Genomic DNA, 27,797 nt, shown 5'->3' with positions numbered 1-27,797 from the left:
TAAGATGTCAACAATAGGAAAACCACTCATGTTCAGAAGATCACAATCCATTGGGTTGTTCGCAAATACCATCACATCCAATTCATCATAATTCACATGATGTTAACTTAATGATACCCGAGATTCTTCTCTAGTACATAACATTTGACCCAAATCCTGAAGACACATTCTAGTACAACAGCATATAGGCAGCAATTGGGAAAAAAAAAAGAGGCTAGCTCCAATCTAGTTCATAATATAAGAAGACTAATTAGGATGGAATAGTATGTCTATGCTTTGTTAAAATGAGCATGTCATGAGAAAACGTTATTCACGGAGTGCCAGCATACTCTTGGGCTTGGAAACGTCCATTCACCTACACCAGTAAAAAAAATGATACAAGTATCAAATAATTTTGTTGTCCAAGCAGATTCCAACCAACATATATATATATATACTGTTCAATGGTACAAGTATCAAATAATTTACCTATATATATATATATATATATATATATATATATATATATATATATATATATATCAACATATATTTACTGTTCACGATGTAATTCTGTCCGAGTACAAATGCATTTAAGAAAATCAAATAGGCAAAATAAATAGTGGTGCTAGATGTAAAAGTAAGACAGTGATGCTGAAACTGAATTTTATTTATGCTTTGCAATCGGCATTTCAAACCAAATCATGATTTCAAAGCAACTACAAAATTATGGCCCAGTTCTTTTGCCAGAATCTGGGGATTCTTCCATAATCCGACCCCTCCCCAGCTTCTCCCAGAATCTTTGACCCCCATTTGTTTTACAATCCTAGCTAATTAGACCCTAACTAGATAGGATTGTAAAATAAATGAGGCTCCAAGATTCTGGGAGAAGCTGGGGAGGGGTCAGATTCTGGGAGAATCCCCAGATTCTAGCAAAAGAACTGGGCCTATATGTCATTCCAAATGCAAACGACTGGAATCCTCTATCTGACCTATATATGCATGTCAGCAAATTTCCACTGATTTTTTTACAGGGCCACTTTCATCTACTTTGATGGCCATGTCTTTGAGAACAAGTGAAACCATAATTGTTTCCTTTAACTTCGAATAACCACAATTTTATGATTAATTGAACAAGTCAACCATTTTTGTCAATGAACTGGATTCTGAATACAGAGTCGTGCAACCAATACGTATGATGCAATGCCTTTTTCTTTCTTGGCAGATGCCAATTCTATCAATATGCACAATAGCTTGTGAATTTTCAGTGCTACTTGAACACCAGCCTGCATTGTGATATATTCCCAAAACTAAGTTCGATATTGAACAACTGGCATGATCTTTTGTGCCAAGACAATCAACGATTCAATGCCCAGAGAATAATAAGGGAAAGTTTCTGCATTTTACTGTGTGAACCACATGAAATAGATTAGGCAAATCCTAAATCCTTACCCACGCATTCATCACTAAAATGGCAGGATTTTTCATGTGATCTCAGACGTTAACACATGAAAATAGTATATCGTTGGTCTTATATTGGCCACACCTCTACCCTTGATAGAGCTAAAGCATTTAACTGAACCAAAGAAAGCAGATTCATGCTGAATACGTAGAACAACGCACATAAAGACCTGATGATACTCTAATGATACGACCAAAATGCCAACTTCAATCTCCAAACAAACTCTTTTCTGGTTGTATTAACTAGGGAAATTTATGATTTGTGGTTATATCAACAAAATCAAAAAAATAGGGGAAGGAACGAGCGTCCAGAATGACTCACATAGTTCTTATCTCCTTGCAGATCAACTCATATCAACGGTATTGGTAAAATGCTCTGTTTGAAGCGATACGGACTAATCTCCATATAACAACATTGTCCCTTAATGTTTGCCATTCCTGACAACTTGCCGTCAATGTTGCAACGCAAGACGTGCTTATCACTAAACCCGGCCAGCAGCTCACGCTCGTTGACCATAACCAGCTCGCTGAGAAATCTCGTGGTTGGAGCAACATCGGTTGCCATCATTTTTCTCGATTTATATATCCTTTTGAGAGAAGCTGAACTACGTGGCCGTGGTGATGCCTGTATTGATGACAGGTCAATCCGGTACTTCAGGTCCCATATCTCCGCCGCATAGTCCTCCATCAACCAGACGTCCATATATGTCGAGCGGCTATCATGACTACTGAAAGCAAGCTTCCCCTCCAAGTCAAACAGCTTCTCCAAACAGTGGGAATTTGTCGCACTGCGCATCAGCCGGAATGACTCGGTATCTGTGTCGAAAACAACAATCTCGGCATGACAAGTGGGCATCCAATGCAGGTTGCCACGGTGGTGGACTGGTGGATTGTAGGCGGTATAGCGGCCTCGTGGCAGCGCGTCGAGAACCGCATGTTTGAGTGAAGGCGGCGACACCGACGACAGTCCAATATTCCTCGACTCGTTGTCTCCCACTGTGAGGACATAGAGCGTGGTTTCATCCCAGGCGTGCCCTGAGGACCAGAGCATCCTGTATTCCCCGGTTGCGTCGTGCCGGTAGAGGCCAAGTATGGCGTTCTTTGGCCGGAATTCAGGCTGCGGCAGGAGAGCAATCTGGTGGATGGCCGGGTTGCATATGTGGTACCCGGACCCCAGCTGGTTGTGCGAGACCACGAGGAAGCCATGGCCGGCGGCGTGGATACGGTGCCACGGGGGGAGCAAGCCGGGCCAGAGCCGTTGGCAGGCCACGCTGTCGACGGGGCCACGGAGGACGCCGGGGCGGCCTCCGTATATGTCGACGATGGGCAGCAACGGCTGGCGGCGGTGGTGATCGAGCATGAACTCGGGCGTGGAGGTGGCGCTGCGCCACGACGAGCAAACGGCGCGGCAGCGGCCGACGTCCTTGGGCGGCAGCAGCATGAGTATCTTGCCGACGAGGATCTCATCGGGCAGGTCGTCCAGCTCGGCCCCGCTCTCCTCCTGCCTCATCGCCGGTGCTCCGGCCCGGCCGGCGGGTCAGCTGAAACCTGAAACAAACGAGGGCGTCAGCCTCGAGGACGAGAAGGCAGCCCGCGACCGGCTCGGAAGATAGACATGAGTGACAGAAAGAGCAGCGACGTGTGCTCACCCGGGAAGATAGACGGCGGCGCTCCGGTCCGGCCGGCGAGGTTGAGATCGAGATGGAGGTGGATGCTTCCGCTTGAGCGATCCAGAAGAAGTTATCTCGGCTGTGCACGATGATGTACCGACACGGCCCCTAACCCTAACTCCCTAAGCACTCGTGCGTCGGCCGGCCGGCCACGTGGAGACCGTAGAGAGCGCCAGCACAGCATATTCGCAAGCCCACGTGGCGCGTCTGGATGCTGGTAACGGGACAGCGCACCACAGGCATCGTCGACTATGTAGCGTAGCGTACACGCACGCTTCTTCTTCTAGTCTGTCTCTTCTCTCTTCTTCTCATCGTAACAGCACAGGTAGAAGAAGCAAACTACATCGGCGGTGAGGATGGAGGGGGGCCGGAGGAAGGAGGGCGAGACGACGACGCCGGCGCCGGCGAGAGGCGCGGCGTCGTTGGGCGCGTCCGTGCAGGAGTGGCTGCAGCACGTGAAGGCCAGCGCGGTGGGGGCGTGGCGGAAGGCGACAGCGAGGAGCGAGCAGGAGGCGGCGGAGGCGGACATGCGCGCGGCCAAGGCGCAGGTGGAGGCCACCGACGAGGCCGAGGCCAAGAAGAAGCGCCTCGCCGGCTGATCGGGGTGGATTCACCACGTCGCACACTGCAGAAGTAGCAACCCACGTTTCAGTCCGTGGCTTTTTTTCCATCTTCCAATCTGCTGTTTGTAGTGCTGCTTCCACTTTGCATGTAGTGAAATGGAGGTGTTGTTTGCTTACCTCTGATCTGGTAGACTAGTTTTATCTCTGAAACTGCATAATGTATGTATTGATGATCCAGACCAGTCTCAACAGCCGCTATTATGTGTTTATTTTATGCATGCGCCTTCAAAATTCAGATGCAGAAATAGTAACTGAAATGTCTGGATGTAATGCTGTCTACACAAAGCCAGTGGTAGGGCTGATATCAGTGTAGATTATTTCAGAAAGTACCTAGGATGATAACACTGGATCTATTTAGAAATAAACAGCAGGACAACAGACCATGGGTTTGCTTCTCGGCCGCAAGCTTTCCACGGCGTTCACTGGGTTTTCTAATCTGGCCTCCCATGATGTGTGTTGTGTTTTTCAGCAACACCTGAGATAAGCTGCACTGGACGATCGTTCTCTTCTGTCGAGGCCTCGAGGGAGGGCATATCCAGCGCAAATCGTCTCAAGTCGCAAGCAAAATTCCATGAGTACACAACGCAGAAGTTTCAGAGATGACCTCTAAAATCATCTAGGATAGCCAGGAAGGCAGTATGCTACAACAATGCAAGACTGAAGTCCCAAATAATCTTGCAAGGAACAATCTATTCGATACTGAATTTTGTCATGGGTACAGAACAGAAGACAACCTTCCCGAGCGGGATAAATCAGTTGAGAATCGTCGAACTACGCTTCATTTTCATGGAAAGTTACAACACTGTATATACGCTTCATTTTCATGGAATGTTACAACACTGTATATACCTTCATAGATTATACTGGTGAGTAAACTCTTTTTGGAACAGCTATTGGCCAGTACATGCTGTAACCACTAAGAAAGAACAACTTCTGCACCACATATGCAGAAGTAAACCTGAGCCCTAACACTTAAAACAACTACTCCCTCGGTTTCTAAATATAAGACAATTTAGAGATTTTATTATGAACTACATACATCCGTATTTAGTTCATAGTGAAATCTCTAAAAGGTCTTATATTTGAAAACGGAGGGAGTAGTAAATAAATTCCAAAGCAGACTCAGTTTAGAACATTCTGAGCAAGCACAAGCTAGTAGGGCAGACAAGGGTCCAGATTATTTCAGAAGATACACAAGCCGTAACACTGGATCTTTTTGGGGTACAGATTATGACGATCCGGAATTCAAGCAGGACCAGGTAGAAAAGCTGAGCAATGTTGAGACACTGGAACTCATCATGGACTGATCCATGGCTGCAAGATTGCCATGCCGTTCACTGGGTTTCTGACCTACCATGATCTACAGGCAACACCTGAGGTCCTGAGCTATGCTCCTGCGGGCAAATCTGTCCAGGGCATATCCAACAAAAATGATATGAAGTCGCAAAATCCCATGAATAATCACCTATGAAGGCCATATTCTACATCAATGCAAAATTTCACTACCAGTATCTCACATTATTTCATAGAACTTCTGCCATGGATATGACTCACAACATTCCCAGACACTAAATCAGTCAACGACATTTTCATGAATTTCAAACTTTTAGGAGTGTCTTCACTGGTATTCATATCTGCCATTCTCTCTTCTTCAGAATGCTTGAATACCCTACATGCATCTGGTGGCTCAGCTGTTCTCCGTTCTACCTGGTCTATTTGGGGTATACATCCGCTGGACCAGGTAGAACAGCTGAGCAATGCTGAGATACCAGAACTCTTGCCTAACAGAAATAAACAGCAGCACTACAGAACTAAACAGAATTCACTGGTTTTTTTTATCTCCCGTGATTTATTGCGTTCTTCCAGCAACACCTACGCTAAGCTGCTATCGACAAACCCGTCGAGAGAGCATATCCAGCAAAAATGGTCTGAAGTCGCAAATTCCATGATTACTCGGTGCAGAAGTTTCAAAGATCACCTCCAAAACAATTTATGGTGCTCGGGAAGGCCATATTCCACATCAATGCAAACTTTCAGTACCAAATATCTCACAAGTAACATTTTATTTGATACTGAATTTTGGCATGGATGTGGATCACAACCTTCACGAACGCAATAAATCAAGCTAAGGATCATCAAAACCTACACCTCATGTAAATGGATTTTACAACTTTAGGAACATGTTTGCCTGATATTTCATATCTGCCATTTTCTCCCTTCATTACGACGCTTGGATAGTCTATATGCTCTAATCTCTATATATTGCTGGTTGTACACTCTTTTCGAAACTGCTATTGTACATGCTACAACTACTCGAACGAACAAATTTCCACACAACCTATGCAGAAGTAAACCTGAGCCCAGACACCTAAAAGACCTATGTAAAATACAAACTAGAGTCAGGTTAGCACCAAGAAAAACCCTACTCATCACCAGCTCAACCCATCTCACCTCAGCACATTACACGTGAACAGAGGACAACAATAAGAACTGGATACAAGTACCACAGTGGCAGCAGGGCATTCTACATAAAAGTTTAATCTCCATGTCAAAGACATGTCCAAAGAGTAACAATAACACATACTTCTAGGGAGCAATGTTTCTCATGGAAAGTTGTTTAGACACTGGTAATCAAGTTAGATACCTTAGAAGCCATGTATGGCACTGGATTCATAGACTTATAAGATTCCTACCTTGATTACCAGTATCTAAGAAACTTAACACATTGCCCATATGCATTATTGTTACCCTATAAACTACATGTGGATGGTAAGAGAGAACCCCAAATCTGATGATGAAACTGAGCTAAGCATAAGTTCCACGATAGGATGATGTCCAATGAAAGGGTAGAAGCAAGAAGCTTGGGTAAAGAGCAGGTATACTGTTACTCCCCCTTTGGCACGACTTCTCACACATCATTTGTCATGTCTGTGCTTTCCTTCTTTGCTCCAACTGGAGTTTCCACAGGGTTATTTTCAAGTACTTTGGTAGCCATGGCTATACTTTCTACTTCGGTGGCGATGCTTGTGATCGCTTTCATGGCTGGATTTTCTACAGGGCTACTTTCCTCTACTTCACCGGTCATATTTATGTCGCCTTCAATTACCACTGGAATTTCTACCTCGGTGGCGATGCTTGTGATCGCTTTCCCAGCCGGATTTTCTACAGGGCCGCTTTCATCTACTCCGGTGGATATATTTATGTCGCCTTCAATTACCGCTGGAATTTCAGTAGAGTCGTTTGTATTTACCTGACTTCCACTAGTAGCCAAACCTTCCTTAGTATCGGTATTTGTCCTCACAGCCCTTATCGATGCCCAGACCTTGTTTAATTTACTATGCTTCTTGCTCCGCAGATGGCCAGTCATGATGACGTTGCTATCACACCTGACTCTGCAGCGATCACACCACAGATAGTTGTTCTTCCGAAAAACTTCATGCACTTCACCGTCTACTAGCAAGCATATTTTCTTAGGTGCATCACAAGGATCTGTGCTGTTCTTATTCCCAGTGGTCATCTGTGAGCAGTTTTTGTCATCTTTGATCGCCTTGCTGGCGCCACACAGGGCCAACTTGGCCTTATGTTTTCTTCCTCCGAGATGCTCATTTAGACCAGCTTCACATGTTGCACTGACCTGGCATAGTGCACAGCTCCAGTCCTTGGCTAGTTTCTGTACTTTCTTTGGTACGGTAGCTGCAGCATTTGCATCTTCTTTCCTCTTCATCCTTGGAACCTTCAATTTTAGTGAAAGGGTCTGAGATGAACATTCAATGTAATAGTCAATCGGGTGTGCATATGTAACAATATCATATAGCTCTAGAATGATAGCATGTTATGGTTATCCAGATGGTTGCAAGTTGAAACTATGTCACTACAGATACGGATACCGATCAAATGAATGAATGGAGACAAGTAGTATCAATGGGAAACCATCAGAGTGTCCTTTCAAACCCTGACTCTGATCTGAGCCTTGATGTACCCAGTAAGCAAACCAAAAATAACTTCATAACTTTCACCAAAAACTGCTGACAAGAATTAGGCTGTTCACCTGTCACCCTTTTTCTACAAAAGGAACACTCTCTTCGCCATTCAAGTTCACACCATCTGCCTAAATCATATATTCTAGTTGATTATTAGGTTATCTGGAAGGGCAATATTCTGTCTAGATCATAGCAATTGTCCTGGTCTAGTCCAACAAGATTTGGTGTTCCACTGAACTAAGCAAAGAAATATTTCCTCTAGATATCAAGAATTGCCTACTTACGCATGACTTGATGATATATCTTCTACTTCCTCTATATCTATATTGAGCATGTATATTGAACTGCAAAAACATCCTATATGTTCAGATACCAGATGGAACAAGAATTTGCTGCTAAAGCTAGATCCAATAAGACAAGTGAAATAAACATATAATGTACAGACAGTGAGCAGAACCCTGAAACGAAATGACATAAACAGAAACACAGAAGGAATTTCTGAGGCAGGTAACGGTTTTTCTATGCCGAATCTGGAAAGCATCTTCAGAACAGATAGTGTTGGTGGCTCCACAGAACGTACTTGTGAGGCATGTAACTGTTTTTCCATGCCGAATCTGGAAAAGAACTTGAGGCGTAGTACTACGATGATAAAGACTTTGCCTGAACAATCTGAAGAAGATTTGGGCGCACGTACCTCAGGTCTCCCGTAGGGCTCGATCTGAAGCAGCTTGAGCTTATGCTGCGGCTTTTGCCGCGGCGGAGACCCAAACCCCGCCCCACAGGGGAAAGGCATCCTTTCCCCAGACCCCGCGTGCCGGCGAGGCCCAAACCCCTGCCAGGCACCAAACTCGTAGAAATGCACCGGCGGCGGCGGCGCGTACGGGGGCGGGTGCATCGGCATCGGCGCGTGCGGCGGCGACACGAAGCAGCCGGGGGCGAAGAACGGGTCGGGCCCCCAACCCGCGCGGGCGAAGGCGAGATCGCCCCTGGCCTCGAACTCGCGGCGCACCTCCTCCTCGACGAGCCGCCGCCTCACCTCCTCCTGAATGAGGCGCTCTCGCCGCTCCGCCTCCCAGTCGACCGGCCGCGGCAAAGGCGAAGGCCCTGCTGCGCGGAGGGGCGGGGAGCGTCAGGGATCCCGGCGCTCTACAAGGAGTGAACTCGGAGGCTCTGCTCAGGCGGTGCTTACCTTGCGCGCCGGCACCGGTGCAGCCGTCGCGGGGGCGGGAGAACCGCGCCGGCGGGGAGCCTCCGGGGGCGGGCGGGGAGGATCCCGGCGGCCCGCGGTCCCCCGCGCGGAAGCGGAACTCCATGGGCAGATCCGGCGGCGAGCGATTGGAGTTGGAGCGGCGGCGCGGTGCAGAGTGCAGAGCAAAACTCCGGCTTTGTCCCGAGTGCGGTTTTCCTCCTTTTTTTTTTAGGGAATAGGAAAATCGGGCAACGGCCGACCGCCCCAATTTTCTACCGGTCGCGCGCTAGCCGTTCGATTTGCTACGTCACATCCGTTGGATCCTTTCCCACATTTCCCACGCACACGACACTCCTCCGAGCGCAATGTCGGCCGGTCTCGTCACACCAGCGCATTCATGCCGCTCGTGGCCTTGGCGCCGTGCAGCACTGCCGCTCTTTTGCAACGCTGGTGTCGCTGCTCGCCATCGCCTCTCGTCGACTCGCCGCATATATTTTTTTATAACAAACCCACTTTATAGATTATAGCATAATGTCCATACAAATAGCATCCCGGATACATACACCACGCCAAACGCGGCACTCTAGCTGATTACAAGATTGAGCCAACAGATGCGCAGCAACGTTCTGCTCCCTACGCACATGAAATATAAAACAACTAGTGAACAAAGCCTTAAGTTGCTTAATGTCCTGAATCACAAAACCACAAATAGATCGATCTTGGTCCAGTAAGTTGACACGCTGGACAACTGTCAAGCAATCAGAACCAAGTAAGACTTTTTGAATTCCTTCACACAATACAAATTGCAATCGTCTCTGAAATGCAATGGCCTCCGCTAACTCGTCGACTCGCCGCATTGACGCAGTCACTCACTGCGCCATGTAAAAAAGTCGCACCAACAGCTCTCACCCCGTCACGAGTCACGGCGTCATCGCCTCGTGCTAACAGCGCAGGTCTTCAACGCTCATTACCTCTGATCGTCGTCGTCTAAAAAATCACCAATTGCGCATATAGGGCAGCCTCGTAGCAGCGGCGACCATGTAGAAAAGTCGCCATGACCGGCCCATACGGCCATGTAGCTGGTTTGCTGTTTTAGCAAACCGTGTCCAAAGGTTGCAACAAACACTGACCAATGCATCATCGAGCTCCAGATTCTCAACCCAAGGTTGTAGCTTTGTTGGGCATGGTTCCAACTTCATCGCATGCCAGTTGCTGCTCCGAGAGACGGTGGTTGCAGCCATAGAACATCTGGTGCATCGTGGGCTCCCAACTTCTTCGATAAACGGTTGCAACTCTGCAAATGCGATTCCAACTTCTTTGGCGACGACACCTATGAGTATTCTTCACCTCCTTGAAGGCATCACTGAGGTGTGCCCCCCCCCCTCCACCCCACCCGAAAGCGTAGGTTCGGTTTCTAATCGAAGATGGCGACATCCCAACGCCGTTCCTCAAATGGGAAGCATTATGCACACAAACACGGTTTAAAGATCTTGTGTTGCTAACCTTTGGTGCTCGTTGTTGCGGAGGTCCTTTCTTTTTTATGCTCCTTATTGCCCCAGGTCGAACTTTAGGAATGCTTATGTGTGTTGTCACCTGTGCATCCAAGATGATGCTTTCGTCAAGACCAACAACTCCTGCTACCAACTCGCTAACCTTTTTTAGGCGTCCTGTTTGGATTGCTGTTTTTCTTCTAAATACACTTGTAAAAAATTACATGTTTGGATTGTTGTTTTCTTGCTAAATACACTTGTAAAAAATTACAGACGCCCGCTTGTCATTTTGCTTTCTAGCTAAAAATAGCTCTAACCCGGTAAGTTAAATACGTCAGTATTAAATTACATCCATACCAAGTGTGTCCTTAGGAATTTCATGGGTGGATGAGTTTCAATTGGTGTGTTGTCTACGGAGCGGATCCGTGTTGACCGTGGCACATTCTGTCTTTCGACTTAGGGTGTGTTTGGTTTCAGGATGATGTGGAATCGAAAGGGTTAGTTTCATCCCTAGCAACCGTTTTCGTGTTTAATTGGATTAGGCATCGGTATTGGGTCATCCGCATGCAGAGAATATTCCCTGCAGATGCTTCACCTAGTGATTCCACCTCTTTGAAGGAATCGACTTGTGATTCGTCCATAAAAGCAAAGAAAAAATGAAATAACCAAGCAATTTTCACCGCGCTCAGCCCGCACCAGAACAAAAGTTTTTATGGTTATTTTTTTCGTTTTCGTGATTATTATTTTTGTGGTTATTTTTTCATTTTCGTAAATATTTGGTATGTACTCATGATCATATATTTTTATTTGCATGTGTTGAAAATAGAAAGAAAATGTTACTGAAAATTTAAATTATAGGCTTGTCAAATGCAAAGAACTCCATTTGCTCACAGATGTAATCTCACCATTTATATCGAAGAGGTGAGTGGCATCAGATTCTTTGCATTTCATCTCTCCAACTAAACACCGAAACAGAACCAACCCATGACATTTTTTATCATCAACTAAACACAAGGATGAACCAACCCATGACTTTGGAATGAAACCATGACATTCCATGACTTTCGGTCCTCAAACGAAACCCATGACATGTTGTGGTTGTAAGTTATAGTGTATGTGGTGTCTACTCTATTCTTCGGACTTGCCCTGGTGTGGAGTTTGTACTAGGCTTGTTGCTTGCAACGAGAATAGTCTTAATTCAAATTCTGCGTTTTATGAAATTATGATACGGCTAGGCATACTCACAGAATAAATCACAAAATTCCATGAACACTAGGTGCAGAAGTTACAAAGACCACCTCAATTTACCTCAGGAATACTGTATTCCACATCAATACAAAATTTCCAACCAAAATATCTTGCAAATAACATGGATATAGAACACAACCTTCCCAAGCAGTATAAATCAGTTGAGAATCGGAGACCCACACTTTATTTTCATGGAATGTTACAGCTATATGAGTATTTTCATATTTGCCATTTCTCTCTCTTCATCAGGATGTGCTTGTATGATCTATATGCCTCCGTAGATTACTGGTGCATGCACTGTTTTGGAAGAACTACTGGTGAGTACATGCTGCAGCTACTAAGAAGGAACAACTTCAGCACAACAAATGCAGAAGCAAACCTGAGCCCAGACACCTAAACCAACTAGCACAACATACGCAGAAATAACTACGGGGTAGTAAATAAACTCCAGAATTGAGTAAGTTTATTATCCCATGTTTTGTGTAACATTCACAAGGTCACAAAGCGGTCGGTGTACATGTCACATGTTATGCACAGAGAAGAGGTGTGTAACAAGCTACTTACTTACTATCTGTCTAGCTAGGTATGTTCTGAGCAAACACAAGCTAGTAGTGCAGACACATCAGTCTAGATTATTTCAGAAGATATGGGCACCCAGGCTATATATAACACCAGATCTATCTGGGGTACAAATTATAACAACCAGGAATTCAAACTAGAGAAGGTAGAACTGTAGAACAGCTGAGCAATGCAAAGACATTGGGACTCTGGCCTAACAGAAATAAACAGCGAGGCCACAGAACATGGATTGCTTCTTGGCTGCAAGCTTGCCATGGTGTTCACTGCGTTTTCTGATCCCCCATGATTTGTTGTGTTTCTCCCAGCAACACCAAGATAAGCTGATGTGGACGATACTATCAAGGGCAAATCCAGCAAAAAAAAAAACTTTCTAAAGTCACAAATTCCATGAATACTCGGGGCAGAAGTTTCAAAGACCATCATTTATGATGCCAAGGAAGGCCATATTCTACATTAATGCAAAATATCAGTACCAAACAGCTTGCGAGTAACATTGTGTTTGACGCTGAAATTTGGCATGCATACATATCACAACATTCCAGAGCACTATAAATCAGTCAAGAATCATCTGAACATACACCTCATTTTCATGGAATTTACAGCTTTAGAAGCTTTTTTGCCTGACATTTCAATATGGCAGTTTCTCTCTTCATCAGGATGTTTGGATAATATAATATGCCTCTCACCATTATATATTACTGCTGACTACACTCTGTCTGAAACAGCTATTGATGAGTACATGCTGCAACTACTCAAACAATTTTCCACACAACATATGCAAAAGTGAACCAGAGCCACACCTAAAAGACCTAAATAAATTACAAACGAGCTAGGTTAGCACTCAGGGAAACCCTACTGATCACCAGCTCAACCCGTCCCACCTACTCACATTAAAGTAAACAGAGGGCAACAATAAAAAACGGCTACAGGTACAACAGAAGCAGCTTTTACGGAGCATTCTACATAAATAAGTCATCTCCATGTGAAAGACATGTCCACGGAGTAACAAGAACACATACTTTTACGGAGCAATGTTTCTCTTGCAAAGTTGGTTAGACACTAGTAATAAAGTTCGATACCTTATAAGCCATCTGTTGAACTGGATTCAAAGACATGCAAGATTCCAACCTTAATTACCAGTACCTAAGAAACTTAAGAAGAAAACATTGCCCATATGGTGGCCATTCTTGTGATTTCTTTCTGGATTGGATTTTCTACAGGGCCGCTTTCATCTACTCCGGTGGTCATATTTATGTTGCCTTCAATTACCGCTGGAATTTCAGTAGAGTCGTTTGTATTTACCTGACTTCCACAAGAAGGCAAACCTTCCTTAGTATCGGTATTTTTCCTAACAGCCTTTATGGCGGCCATTCTTGTGATTTCTTTCCAGACTGGATTTTCTACAGGGCCGCTTTCATCTACTAAGGTGGTCATATTTATGTCACCTTCAATTACCGCTGAAATTTCAGTAGAGCCGTTTGTATTTACCTGACTTCCACAAGAAGAAGGAAATCCTTCCTTAGTATCGGTATTTGTCCTCACAGCCTTTATGGTGGCCATTCTTGTGATTTCTTTCCGGTTGGTTTGAACTTGTATTTCCACAGGCGCCTTGGCCTTTCCCCTGCTGACCTCTCCTGCTTCTTGAAGACAACTGTCTGCGCTTTGTTCCTTCAATCTGTGGTCATCTGATGATACAGTCTTTCTAGGTTTATATTTCCTTTTTTTAGCAGGAGGCTGCACTTTACTGGTCATTTGACATGGCTTTCTTTTCTGAGAGGAATCATTTGCATAAGAAGTTTCTTCGGGGGCTGAGGATGGGTCCGATTTAGCCCCCTGCTGAGCCTTGAACATTATAAGCTCCTTCAAACAAGGGGTTACCTGGTCATGTAGCATGATGAATAAGTTAAGCAACTACAGTTTACACAATAACCTGCTACGCACCAATCTAAGTCACAAAGTTAAATTATAAAACACTTTGACTTGCGGTATATGGTAACCCCTTTCAGAATAATTACAAATGCAACAGATCTAACTAATCTTTGCACTGAGGACTTGTCTTGCATGTAAGCCTTTATGGTATCAAAAAATGTAGCAAATGGTCAAACTTTAGGCACACAGGGCCAGAAACATTCAGAAACTTGGGGCAATACTATATTATAGGGAATAATCAAGCAGGATGGCAGATCTTATGAGTTGCTCTATAGGACAGTGCATTGAACAGGTGTTTCATACATATTTATACCAACCCAAGGAGCATGCACTCACATAGTGTTCAGAGGGATATGAACGATGCATTAGACCAATTAAACATTTATTCACCAGAAAGGTCCAGTTTTTAGTGGAACAAAGAAGAAAAATGCTGTACTTGTCAAACACTAGATGATTTCGTCAAATTATTGTTCTCCCATTAAAATATATGTGTGAGCTACACACAAATAAGTTTATAATACAATTGTCCCAAGCTCCCAATAAAACATTTGAACACAAAATGATGGAAGATAAACCCACAAATCTGTGAGGTGATATAACAGACAAGTATAATCAATGGGAAATCATCAGAATCCTTTTAAACTCTGACTCTGATCTGAACCTTGATGTACCGAGTAGTCAACATCACCACAAAAAATAACCTCATAACTTTCACCAAACAGTGGTGACAAGAATCAGTCTGTTCACCTGTCACCCTTCTTTCTACAAAAGGAATACTCTCTTTTCCACTCAAGTTCACACCATCTGCCTAATCTGGAAACCATCTTCAGAACAGATAGTGTGCGTGACTCTGAAATGACACAACAAAGAAGAAGGTGCTTCTGAGGAAAGTAATGGTTTTTCATGCCGAATATGGAAAAGAACCTCAGGCGTAGCACGGCGACGATAATGACCTTGCCTGAACAATCCGAAGAAGAAGATTCGTTTGTGCGAACATACCTCAGGTGTCCCGGAGGGCTCAATCTCAGGCAGCGTGACCTTGCGCTTCGGATCTGGCCGCGACAGAGACACCCTCCTATCCTTGCAGGGCAACGGCGTCCTACCCCCAAACCCCGCGTGCCGGCGAGGCCCAAATCCCTCGAACGGCACCGGCAGCGACGCGTGCGGAAGCAGGTGCATCGGCATCGGCATGTGCGGTGGCGGCACTAAGCGATCGGAGGCGAAGAACGGGTCGGGCCCGAACCCCTCATTGAGGCCGCGGGAGAAGGTGAGATCGCCCATGGCCCACTAATCGGTTAGTCGCCGCGTCGCTGCCTCGTGAATGATGTGTTCTCGCAGCGGCGACAAAGGCCCTGCTGCATTGAGAGCGCCAGGGATTCGGGCGTTGTAGGGCATGTCCTCACAAGCTCTGTCCTGTAGGTGCCTACCTTGGGGGTGGGAGAACCATGCCGGTGGGGAGCCGCCTGGGACGGGCGGCTCGTGGTAGCCGGCGCGGAAGTAGAACTCCATGGACCGCCGCGGCGCGAACGACGGGCTAGGGTTGATGGAGAGGCAGGCGATTGGAGCGACGGCGACGCTTGTGAGGCGCTGGAGGGAACTGACGGATCGATAGCTAGGGTTTGAGGGGGAACTGAGGAAGAGAAGAGGAACACGGGATGAGAGTTTTAGATTCTATTCGCACCATTCACTCAATATACAACAAGTCAACAACACATGGCCACAGCGAGGTGAACCCATTGTCAGTCACACGTTGACTGGTTGGCTCCAAACCTGGCCAAACGGGCCGGCCCGGCCCGACATGGCACGGCCTGGGTTAAACGAGCCAGGCACAACACAGCGCGATGAGGCACACTAGCTAATCGAGTCGTGCCAATCCGGCGCGCGTGCTGGCCTCCAAGGCCCAGGCATGGCCCCTGGCGAAACGTGTTGGACCGCCGGCACGAGCGGCACGACGGCACCATATGCCTGATTTTTTCAAAAAACAAAAAAGGCATGCGGGGGGCGCACACAGGCTGGACTGGAGGACGTCTGGCAACTGGCGGTCTCGCCGTGCGCTGGGAGGCACAACGATGCAGCACAACAGCAAAGTTGCATGCATGAATGCATGTTTCGCTCGCTATCCCTGACACACACTAGCACAATTTTGTTTATGTAACTAGCACTACTCGGGTGACTGCACTCTTTCTGAAACAACTATTGATGAGTATGTGCTGCAATTACTCAAACGAGCAGCTTTCCACACAACATATGCGAAAGTAAAACCTGAGCCACACCTAAAAGACCTAAATAAATTACGAAGTAGAGTCAGGTTAGCACCTAGGGAAACCCTACTCATCACCAGCTCAACCCATCCCACCTACTTCACATTAACGTAAACAGAGGGCAACAATCAAAACTGGCTAGAAGTACCACAGAAGCAGCTTAGGCAAAGTTCAAACCGGGTATTCTACAAAATTAAGTCATCTCCATGTGAAAGACATGTCCAGGTAGTAACAAGAATACATACTTCTAGGGAGCAATGTTTCTCGTGCAAAGTTGCTTAGACACTAGTAACCAAGTTAGATACTCCCTCCGTAAAGAAATATAAGAGTGTTCAGATCACTGATCAAAACGCTATTATATTTCTTTATGAAGGGAGTGCCTTATAAGCCATCTGTTGAATTGGATTCGAAGACTTGCAAGATTCCTACCTTGATTACCAGTATCAAAGAAACTTAAAAAGAAAACATTACCCATGTGGTGGCCATTCTTGTGATTTCTTTCTGGACTGAATTTTCTACAAAGCCGCTTTCATCTACTTTGGTGGTCATATTTATCTTGCCTTCAATTACCGCTGGAATTTCAGTAGAGCTGTTTGTATTTACCTGACTTCCACAAGAAGGAAAACCTTCCTTAGTATTGGTATTTGTCTTCACAGCCTTTATCGATGTCCAAACCTTGTTTAATTTACTGTGTGTCTTGCTCCACGGATGGATTTCTATCTGGACTGGATTTTCTACAGGGCCGCTTTCATCTACTTCGGTGGTCATATTTATGTTTCCTTCAATTACCGCTGGAATTTCAGAAGAGACATTTGTATTTAGCTGACTGCCACAAGAAGGCAAACCTTCCTTAGTATCGGTACTTGTCCTCACAGCCTCTATCGATGTCCAAACATTGTTTAATTTACTGTGCTTCTTGTTCCGGAGATGAATTTCTTTCTGGACTGGATTTTCTACAGGGCCGTTTGTACTTAGCTGACTTCCACAAGAAGGCAAACCTTTCTTAGTATCGGTATTTGTCCTCACGGCCTTTATCGATGTCCAAACATTGTTTGATTTACTGTGCTTCTTGTTCCAGAGATGGATTTCTTTCTGGACTGGATTTTCTACAGGGCCGTTTGTATTTAGCTGACTTCCACAAGAAGGCAAACCTTTCTTAGTATCGGTATTTGTCCTCAAAGCCTTTATCGATGTCCAAACATTGTTTGATTTACTGTGCTTCTTGCTCTGCAGATGGATTTCTTTCTGGACAGGATTTTCTACAGGGCTGCTTTCATCTACCTCGGTGGTCATATTTATGTTGCCTTCAATTACCCCTGGAATTTCAGTAGAGCCGTTTGTATTTACCTGACTTCCACAAGAAGGCAAACCTTCCTTAGTATTGGTATTTGTCCTCACAGCCTTTATCGATGTCCAAACCATGTTTAATTTACTGTGCTTCTTGCCTCGCAGATGGCCAGCCATGATGACGTTACTATCACCCCTGACTCTGCAGCGATCACACCACAGATAGTTGTTTTTCCGAACAACTTCATGCATTTCACCATCTACTTCCAAGAATATTTTCTTAGGTGCATCACAAGGATCTGTGCTGTTCTTATTCCCAGTGGTCGTGTGCAAGCTGTCTTTGTCATCTTTGATTGCCTTGCTGGCGCCACACAGGGCCAACTCGGCCTTAAGTTTTCTTCCTCCGAGATCCTCATTTAGACCAGCTTCACATGTTGCACCGTCTACTAGCATGCATATTTTTTTAGGTGCATCACAAGGATCTGTGCTGTTTTCATTCCCAATGGTTGTCTGCAAGCAGTTTTTGTCATCTTTGATCACCTCGCTAACACCACATTGTGCCAACTTCGCCTTATGTTTTCTTCCTCCAAGATGCTCATTTAGACCAGCTTCAGATGGTGCAATAACCTGGCATAATGAACAGCTCCAGTCCTCGGCTAGTTTCTGTACTGTCTTTGGTACAGTAGTTGCAGCATTTGCATCCGCTTTCCTCTTCATCATTGCAACCTTCGGTGAAAGAGCCTGAGATGAAGATTCAATGCAATAGTTAATCAGGTGTGCATGTGCAACAACATCATGTAGCTCTAGAATAATACTCTCTGTCCGAAAATAAGTGACTCAACTTTGTACTAACCTTAATACAAAGTTAGTACAAACTTGAGTCACTTATTTTGGGACGAAGGGAGTAGCATGTTATGATTATTCAGATGGTTGCAAATTGAAAGTCTCATGATTGAAAGTATCTCTCTACAGCTACAGATACCAATCAAATAAATGCATGGAGACAAGTAGAGTCAATGGGATATCGTCAGCATCCTTTCAAATTCTGACTCTGATCTGAGCCTTGCAGTACCCAGTAAGCAATATTACCACAAAAAATAACCTCATAAGTCATAACTTTCACCAAACAGTGGTGACAAGAATCAGTCTGTTCACCTGTCACCTTTTTTCTACAAAAGGAATACTCCCTTTTCCACTCAAGTTCAGACCCTCTGACCAAATCATACTATATCTTAGCTGATTATTTCGGTTATCTGGAAGCGCAATATTCTGTATCATAGTAATTGTCCCGGTCTATTCCTACCAGATTTGGTGTTCCATTGAACTAAGCAAAGAAATATCTGCTCTTGATATCAAGGATTGCCCACTTATGCATGACTTGATGAGAGATACAGATCTTGTACAAAACTAAAAGTTACTGCTAAAGTTAAATCTAATAGGACAAGTGAAATAAGCATAAAATGTACATCAACATTGAGCTAAAAAGGAACAGACAGTGTGCACAACTCTGAAATGACAGGACAAGAATACAGAAGGAGTATCTGAGCCAGGCAACGGTTTTTAATGCCGAATCCGGAGATCATCTTCAGAACAGATAGTATGCGTGACTCTGAAATGACACAACAGAGACGCAGAAGGTGCTTCTGAGGAAAGGGAAGTAAAGGTTTTTCATGCCGAATCAGGAAAATAACTTGAGGGGTAGTACGACAACGATAATGACTTTGTCTGAACAGTCCGAAGAAGAAGATTCGTTTGTGCCAACATACCTCGGGTGTCCCGGAGGGCTCGATCTCAGGCAGCTTGACCTTGCGCTTCGGATCCGGCCGCGGCGGAGACGCCCTCCTCTTCTCCTCGCGGGGGAACGGCGTCCTTCCCCCAAACCCCGCGTGCCGGCGAGGCCCAGGTCCCTGCCACTGCCAGGCCCCGAACCCCTCGAACGGCGCGTGCGGAAGCGGGTGCATCGGCATCGGCATCGGCATCGGCGCGTGCGGTGGGGGCGTGAGTAGATCGGGGGCGAAGAAGGGGTCGGGCCCGAACCCCTCGCTGAGGCGACGGGCGAAGGCGAGATCGCCCAGGGCCCACTCCTCGGTGAGCCGCCGCGTCACCGCCTCGCGGATGATGTGCTCTCGCAGCGGCGGCGGCGGCAAGGGCCTTACTGCACGGAGGGCGTCAGGGACTCGGGCGCCGTAGGGTGTGTGTGGACTCACAAGCTCTGTTTTGGCGGTGCTTACCTTGCATGCCCGGCGTGCAGGCGAAGCCGTCGCGGGGGTGGGCGAACCGTGCCGGCGGGAACGGAGCGGAGCCGGGCGGCCAGCGGAACTCCATGGACTGCCGCAGCGCGGACGGCGGGGTAGGGTTGATGATGGAGAGGCGACTCGTATCTTGGAGCGGCGGCGCTGGAGGGAACTCGCGGACCACCGATATGATAGGGTTTGAGGGGGAATTGGGGAGAAGAGCAACACGGGGAAGAGAGTTTCAGTCTCAGACCCTTCGCTCAGGGAAAATTTTGTGTTTTGACCTAAACTCCAAAAGAAAACCACTTCTGTTTGAAAAACAAAATCAGATCTAACCTCTTTTACGTGACACCAACCTCTTTGGCGTCTCCCGTGCAACCCAGACGAAAGGGACGTTAGCGTCACGTAAAAGAGGTTAGATCTGATTTTTTTTCAAACAAAGATCAAAGCTAGGTTTTCTTTGTCCAAAAGGTCAAAACACAAAAAATTACCCTTCACTCATACGGTCACAGTACAATAACACACGCCCACAGCAAAGCGGACCCACAGTCAGTCATAGTGTCATACGTTGCCTACTTGGTTTTGGACAGTGGGCCTTGGGTCCACCTGTCCGTTGTTTGTCGACGTCATCAATGAAATGGACATGATGTTTTTACCCTCATGGGAGAATATCGGCGTGCTCCCGATAGGAAGCCTGCTCGCATGCTACGGTGCGATGTCGGGCGCTGGATCTCAGATCCAATATTCAGCTTTGGGATGTGGATCTGGGCATGATTGCAGGGCTTTTAAAGGTTTTTTTTGCAAGATTATAGGAGCATCCTCACACGATAGTTGTATCTCACATCCAATGGTCGAGCTCGCACCGTAGCACCTCATCTTAGGTGCTACGGGATCATTTGATATTCTCCCCCTTGAGACGCTGGATCATCATTGAAGTAGCACGAAAACGAGCCCGAATAATGTATTAATATTTTCATGTAGCATGATTTGATGTAATGACGTGCCATTGAACTTTGATTTGGGGTACAACCAAGTTCCTCTTCTTTTACCTTTCAACGCACAAAGACCGCTTCTGTTTGTAGCGTTACGGCCGTCAAATCTGGTGGCTCTCGTAGATCCGAAACGGGCTTTGCAGGAGGTTTTCATACATGGGTTGATTATGGTTTCAGCTCCCGCCTCAAAAGTATGTGTGGCTAATACTCGAAATAATGCAACTGATTTTGAAACTGTGTGCATTAGTAGTCCTGCCCAAGCTATTGGTTCTAGCAAACAGCCTCCAGTGTCTCCTTGTCTAGATAGATATGAGCAAGGGTCATATGAGGAGTGATTTTGACTTCAATATCTTAAATGATATTTCAGTTTCGGAATAGTATTTGAGAATTTTGGTATTACTATTAGTGAAAGAGGCCATGATCATTTCAATTCAGACTATCTTGTTTCCAAATTAATGTGGATGTTAATTTTCAAATGTTGGATGCTGCATAAAGTGATCGCTGAAAGGAAAATGATACTAAATATAAGTGGTTTTGAATTATACCAAAGTGTGAAGAGAGTGGTCGGCAATGATACTTTGGTCACCATGATACCATTATTAGGGTGACAAAGGTGGATGTTAATATTATCATTGTGGTCGTTATTGCCTCGGGATTGACGACGACACACCTTCCCGTTGTTACAACAATAACGATCACAAAAGGTATGCGGTCGTTATACTTCTAATGACAGAGCTTACAATCTCGTCGGCTCGCTGCTTCTTCTGCATGAATGGCAGTCCAATCATTCCTCCCGGTGTGTGTGACTTATGGAGGCAGATTCAGATGTAGTTCGAAGGTTGTGGTGTGCAACTGATGCGGCCATGGCAATTTCATCGCGCCAAGTGGTTCGTCTCCGGCGGCGACGAGGTTCAACCCAGGCGGTGGCTGATAGGACCTGATCATGTTTCTTACTTTTAGTTTGGGGGTCCTCCATGTAAAAGTTAGGGCCTTTGTTGTTATTTCCTATTTCATTTGGGTCCTAATGTAAATTGTGCTTTCATGCTTATCTAATGGAAGACTGAGTTCTTCGTGACCCTTATATTGTTCAAAAAAAAGTGCACACACGGGTAGTAAAAAAAATGAATGAATGAGATCCATGGGCACTAGCACCCATGGACCCGATGAGCACCACAAATTCGACTCCGACACGGTTCTACCCGTGGTCGTAGGGTGAGCCACTGCCCACCCTTGCCGCTAGGCTACAGCCTAGTCCTCACGCGCGGGTAGTGAAACTGTGAGTTGTGATGTGCTAGTGGCTTAGGCCCTTTTTGGAACCATAATAGATTATGATAATCTGGATTATGAACATAGATTATATAATTTGGTTTATAAAAATAATCCAGGTGGGCATGTTTGGAGTCCAGATTATATAAACTGTAAACCAGCTTTTAAATTATACAATGACATGTTTGTCCTCTGCTTACAAGGAAAAATAAGAAAGTGGCGGTGGCACTGCGTAATTCTCTTGAAGTTTACAAGGGTAACACGTCATTTGTAATCCATAATCTCATTTTAGCTCGGATAGAGCAGATTATGAGATTATAATAATCTGGTCATCTAGTTTACAAAATCTACAATATAAATTGTCCTGTTTGGAAATACAATAGATTATAAAAACCAGATTATATAATCTGGGTGGTTCCAAGCAGGGCCTTACTACTGCCGACGCACTATTTTGTTTCAATGGGAGGTTCATCGTTGGGTGGGGAGAGGGGGAGGGGCTCTTTGCATGAAACTCCATCAACAGAACAGTGTTTCTTGACCAATTTAAAACACAAAAGTATATTTTTGATCCCACAAGTTCCCCAAAAGTATAGACTTGGTCTTTCAAGATTTTTTTTATACATTTGGTGTTTTAAGTCTTAAAATCGGATAAGCTAGGTTCGAAACCAGATTTTAAGAACATTGACAAGGTTTGACCATGTTTGACCGATGAACAACAATTAAAAAATAGAAACAAATTTAAAAGAATCTGAAATTTTGTGGCAACTAACATGCTTGGGGTGCGCTCGGTGTGTGAAAATTTGGGTGATATTTCAAAATTAGAGGAGCTTGTAGAAAAAAAAAACAAATTTTGGCTCATAGAAAAGAGTTAAAATTTGTTTTTTTACCAAAACAATTACACAAACCTAGCACACCCAAGCATGTCGATTGTCACAAAATTTCAGTTTTTTTATTTGTTTGCTATTTTTTATTCGTATTCACTGTTCATCGGTCAAACTGGTCAACATGCTCGAAATCTGGTTCTGGACCAAACTTATCCGGTTTTGAGACTTGAAGGGCCAAATGTATACCAAAAATCTTGAGGGACTGATGGGGTTATAGTCCCAGGGTAGGGTCATAGGCTTGCCCTATAGGTCCTATCCAAGGACTACCCTTCATAAGGGACAAGGCCCTTAGTCAGTTCCGAGTGAATTAAGGACTTCCCATCATCTAGTCGGTGACGATTCCTCCATCATCCAGTCGGAGATGAGCATTCGGAGCGTATCAAACTTACCGACTGGATTCCACTCTGTACATCGTAACCCCCCTGGAGGGCAACGGTCATACGTTTTCATGTACCTTTATTAGCATTTAAGGCTTACGTTGTTGGGGAACGTCGCATGGGAAACAAAAATTTTCCTACGCGCACGAAGACCTATCATGGTGATGTCCATCTACGAGAGGGGATGAGTGATCTACGTACCCTCGTAGATCGTACAGCAGAAGCGTTAGAGAACGCGGTTGATGTAGTGGAACGTCCTCACGGCCCTCGATCCGCCCCGCGAACAATCCCGCGATCAGTCCCACGATCTAGTACCGAACGGACGGCACCTCCGCGTTCAGCACACGTACAGCTCGACGATGATCTCGGCCTTCTTGATCCAGCAAGAGAGACGGAGAGGTAGAAGAGTTCTCCGGCAGCGTGACGGCGCTCCGGAGGTTGGTGATGATCTTGTTTCAGCAGGGCTCCGCCCGAGCTCCGCAGAAACGCGATCTAGAGGAAAAACTATGGAGGTATGTGGTCGGGCAGCCGTGAGAAAGTCGTCTCAAATCAGCCCTAAAACCTCCGTATATATAGGTGGGAGGGAGGGGAGGAGGCAGCCTCAAAACCTAAAGGTTTGGCCGAAATTGGAGGTGGAGGAGTCCTACTCCAATCCTACTTGGAGTAGGATTCCACCTTCCCACTTGGAAACTCTTTCCACCTTGTGTTTTTTCCTTCTCAAACCTTATGGGCCTTAGTGGGAACTTATTCCAGCCCACTAGGGGCTGGTTTATCTCTTCCCATAGCCCATGAGACCCCTTGGGGCGTGACACCCCTCCCGATGGTCCCCGGCACCCCTCCCGGCACTCCCGGTACACTACCGATGAGCCCGAAACTTTTCCGGTAATGCACGAAAACCTTCCGGTAACCAAATGAGGTCATCCTATATATCAATCTTCGTTTCCGGACCATTCCGGAAACCCTCGTGACGTCCGTGATCTCATCCGGGACTCCGAACAACATTCGGTAACCAACCATATAACTCAAATACGCATAAAACAACGTCGAACCTTAAGTGTGCAGACCCTGCGGGTTCGAGAACTATGTAGACATGACCCGAGAGACTCCTCGGTCAATATCCAACAGCGGGACCTGGATGCCCATATTGGATCCTACATATTCTACGAAGATCTTATCGTTTGAACCTCAGTGCCAAGGATTCGTATAATCCCGTATGTCATTCCCTTTGTCCTTCGGTATGTTACTTGCCCGAGATTCGATCGTCAGTATCCGCATACCTATTTCAATCTCGTTTACCGGCAAGTCTCTTTACTCGTTCCGTAATACAAGATCCCGCAACTTACACTAAGTTACATTGCTTGCAAGGCTTGTGTGTGATGTTGTATTACCGAGTGGGCCCCGAGATACCTCTCCGTCACACGGAGTGACAAATCCCAGTCTTGATCCATACTAACTCAACTAACACCTTCGGAGATACCTGTAGAGCATCTTTATAGTCACCCAGTTACGTTGCGACGTTTGATACACACAAAGCATTCCTCCGGTGTCAGTGAGTTATATGATCTCATGGTCATAGGAATAAATACTTGACACGCAGAAAACAGTAGCAACAAAATGACACGATCAACATGCTACGTCTATTAGTTTGGGTCTAGTCCATCACATGATTCTCCTAATGATGTGATCCCGTTATCAAGTGACAACACTTGCCTATGGCCAGGAAACCTTGACCATCTTTGATCAACGAGCTAGTCAACTAGAGGCTTACTAGGGACAGTGTTTTGTCTATGTATCCACACAAGTATTGTGTTTCCAATCAATACAATTATAGCATGGATAATAAACGATTATCATGAACTAAGAAATATAATAATAACTAATTTATTATTGCTTCTAGGGCATATTTCCAACAGTCTCCCACTTGCACTAGAGTCAATAATCTAGTTCACATCACCATGTGATTCCAACGAATCCAACACCCATATAGTTATGGGGTCTGATCATGTCTTGCTTGTGAGAGAGGTTTTAGTCAACGGTTCTGAAACTTTCAGATCCGTGCGTTCTTTACAAATCTTTATGTCATCTTATAGATGCTGCTACTACGTGCTATTCGGAAATGCTCCAAATATCCACTCTACTATATGAATCAGTTTCACTACTCATAGTTATTCAGATTAGTGTCAAAGCTTGCATCGACGTAACCCTTTACGACGAACTCTTTAACCACCTCCATAATCGAGAAAAATTCCTTAGTCCATTTGTTACTAAGGATAAATTTTGACCGCTGCTAGTGATTCAATCATGGATCACTCTCTGTACCCTCAACAGACTTTGAGTCAAGGCACACATCAGGTGCGGTACACAGCATGGCATACTTTAGATTCTACGGCTAAGGCATAGAAGACGACCTTCGTCTATTCTCTTTATTCTGCCGTGGTCGGGTTTTGAGTCTTACTCAAATTCACACCTCACAACGCAACCAAGAACTCCTTCTTTGCTGGTCTATTTTGAACTCTTTCAAAAAACTTGTCAAGGCATGCATCTTGTTGAAACTTCTATTAAGCGCTTTCGATCTATCTCCATAGATCTTTGATGCTCAACGTTCAAGTAGCGTAATCCAGGTACTCCTTTGAAAACTTCTTTCAAACAACCTTGTATGCTTTACAGAAATTCTACATTACTTCTGATCCACAATATGTCAACCACATATACTTATCAGAAATTCTATAGTGCTCCCACTCACTTCTTTGGAAGTACAAGTTTCTCATAAACCTTGTACAAACCCAAAATCTTTGATCATCTTATCAAAGTATATATATTCCAACTCCGAGATGCTTGCACCAGTCCATTGAAGGATCGCTGGAGCTTGCATACTTGCTAGTATCTTTAGGATCGACAAAACCTCCTGGTTGTATCACATACAATGTTTGCTCAAGGAAATCGTCGAGGAAACAATGTTTTGACATCCTACGTGCAATATTTCATAAATAATGCATCAACAACTAACATAATTCTAACAGACCTTTAGCATCGCTACGAGTGAGAAAGTCTCATCATAGTCAACTGTTTGATCTTGTCGAAAATATCTTTGCGACAAGTCGAGCTTTTCTTAATAGTGACTTATCACCATCATCGTCTGTCTTCCTTTTAAAGATCCATCTTTACTCAATAGTCTTACTACCATCAAGTAGTTCTTCCAAAGTCTACACTTTGTTTTCATCCATGGATCCTCTCTCGGATTTCATGGCTTCCAGCCATTTGTCGGAATCTGGGCCCACCATCGCTTTCTCCATAACTCGTAGGTTCACTGTTGCTCAACAACATGACCTCCAAGACAGGGTTACCGTACTACTCTGCAGCAGTACGTGACCTTGTCGACCTACGAGGTTTGTAGTAACTTGATTTGAAGCTCAATGATCACCATCATCAGCTTCCACTTCAATTGGTGTAGGCGCCACAGGAACAACTTACTGCGCCCTGCTACACACTGGTTGAAGTGATGGTTCAATAACCTCATCAAGTTCTACCATCCTCCCACTCAATTCTTTCGAGAGAAACCTTTCCTCGAGAAAGGATCCGTTTCTAGAAACAAACACTTTGCTTTCGGATCTGAGATAGGAGATGTACCCAACTGTTTTGGATATCCTATGAAGATGCATTTATCCGCTTTGGGTTCGAGCTTATCAGACTGAAACTTTTTTTCACATAAGTGTCGAAGCCCCAAACATTCAAGAAACGACAGTTTAGATTTCTCTAAACCTCATTCTATACTGTGTCATCTCAATGGAAATACGCGGTGCCCTATTTAAAGTGAATGCGGTTGTCTCTAATGCATAACCCATAAACGATAGTGGTAATTCGATAAGAGACATCATAGCATGCACCATACCAAATAGTGCGTGGCTATGACGTTCAGACACATCATCACACTATGATGTTCCAGGTGGCATGAACTGCGAAACAATTTCCACATTGTCTTAACTGCGTACCAAAACTCGTAACTCAGATATTCATTTCTATGATCATATCGTAGACAGTTTATCCTCTTGTTACGACGAACTTCACTCTGAAACAGAATTGAACTTTTCAATATTTCAGACTTGTGATTCATTAAGTAAATACTCTTGTATCTACTTAAATCGTCATTGAAGTAAGAACATAATGATATCCACTACGTGCCTCAGCACCCATTGGACTGCATACATCAAAATGTATCACTTCCAACAAGTTACTATTTTGTTTCATCTCAATGAAAACAAGGCCTTGCTCATGTGTTATGATTAGCATGTCACTAGTGATTCAAAATCAAGTGAATATAAAGATCCATCAGTATGGAGCCTCTTCATGC

The 27,797-nt window shown here is 44.9% G+C and overlaps 3 protein-coding genes across 7 annotated transcripts; 1 reads left to right on the top strand and 2 right to left on the bottom strand.

Annotated features, from left to right (window-relative positions):
• Positions 1-7: 7 nt before the first annotated feature.
• On the bottom strand, positions 8-9,100 carry LOC123410334. Of its 5 annotated transcripts, none has more exons than XM_045103267.1 (5): positions 8,903-9,100; positions 8,408-8,817; positions 7,998-8,057; positions 6,984-7,466; positions 8-355 (listed from the first exon to the last, which is right to left on the bottom strand). In XM_045103267.1, the coding sequence occupies exons 1-5, from the start codon at positions 9,024-9,026 to the stop codon at positions 311-313; spliced, it is 1,122 nt and encodes a 373-aa protein (XP_044959202.1). In that variant the 5' UTR covers positions 9,027-9,100; the 3' UTR covers positions 8-310. The 5 variants fall into 5 exon arrangements, with proteins under 5 accessions (XP_044959202.1, XP_044959201.1, XP_044959197.1 ...); XM_045103266.1 differs by lacking the exon at positions 8-355 and adding an exon at positions 4,515-5,139 and having other exon boundaries at positions 8,903-9,098; XM_045103262.1 differs by lacking the exon at positions 8-355 and having other exon boundaries at positions 4,515-7,466; positions 8,903-9,098.
• Positions 3,404-3,947, top strand: LOC123410336. Its single transcript, XM_045103268.1, has one exon. It carries the CDS (start codon positions 3,467-3,469, stop codon positions 3,707-3,709), a length of 243 nt encoding a protein of 80 aa, XP_044959203.1. The 5' UTR covers positions 3,404-3,466; the 3' UTR covers positions 3,710-3,947.
• A 3,703-nt stretch (positions 9,101-12,803) lies between the features above and the next one.
• Positions 12,804-20,107, bottom strand: LOC123410333. The gene is made up of 4 exons (XM_045103261.1): positions 19,928-20,107; positions 19,463-19,851; positions 17,013-18,437; positions 12,804-14,097 (listed from the first exon to the last, which is right to left on the bottom strand). The coding sequence occupies exons 1-4, from the start codon at positions 20,019-20,021 to the stop codon at positions 13,372-13,374; spliced, it is 2,634 nt and encodes an 877-aa protein (XP_044959196.1). The 5' UTR covers positions 20,022-20,107; the 3' UTR covers positions 12,804-13,371.
• Between the last annotated feature and the right edge of the window lie 7,690 nt (positions 20,108-27,797).

The sequence above is a fragment of the Hordeum vulgare genome, chromosome 7H, assembly GCF_904849725.1.
Source record: "Hordeum vulgare subsp. vulgare chromosome 7H, MorexV3_pseudomolecules_assembly, whole genome shotgun sequence".
In the NCBI taxonomy this organism is placed as follows: domain Eukaryota; kingdom Viridiplantae; phylum Streptophyta; class Magnoliopsida; order Poales; family Poaceae; genus Hordeum; species Hordeum vulgare.
Note: the sequence above shows the minus strand (reverse complement) of the source record. Positions and strands in the feature narration are given on the sequence as shown.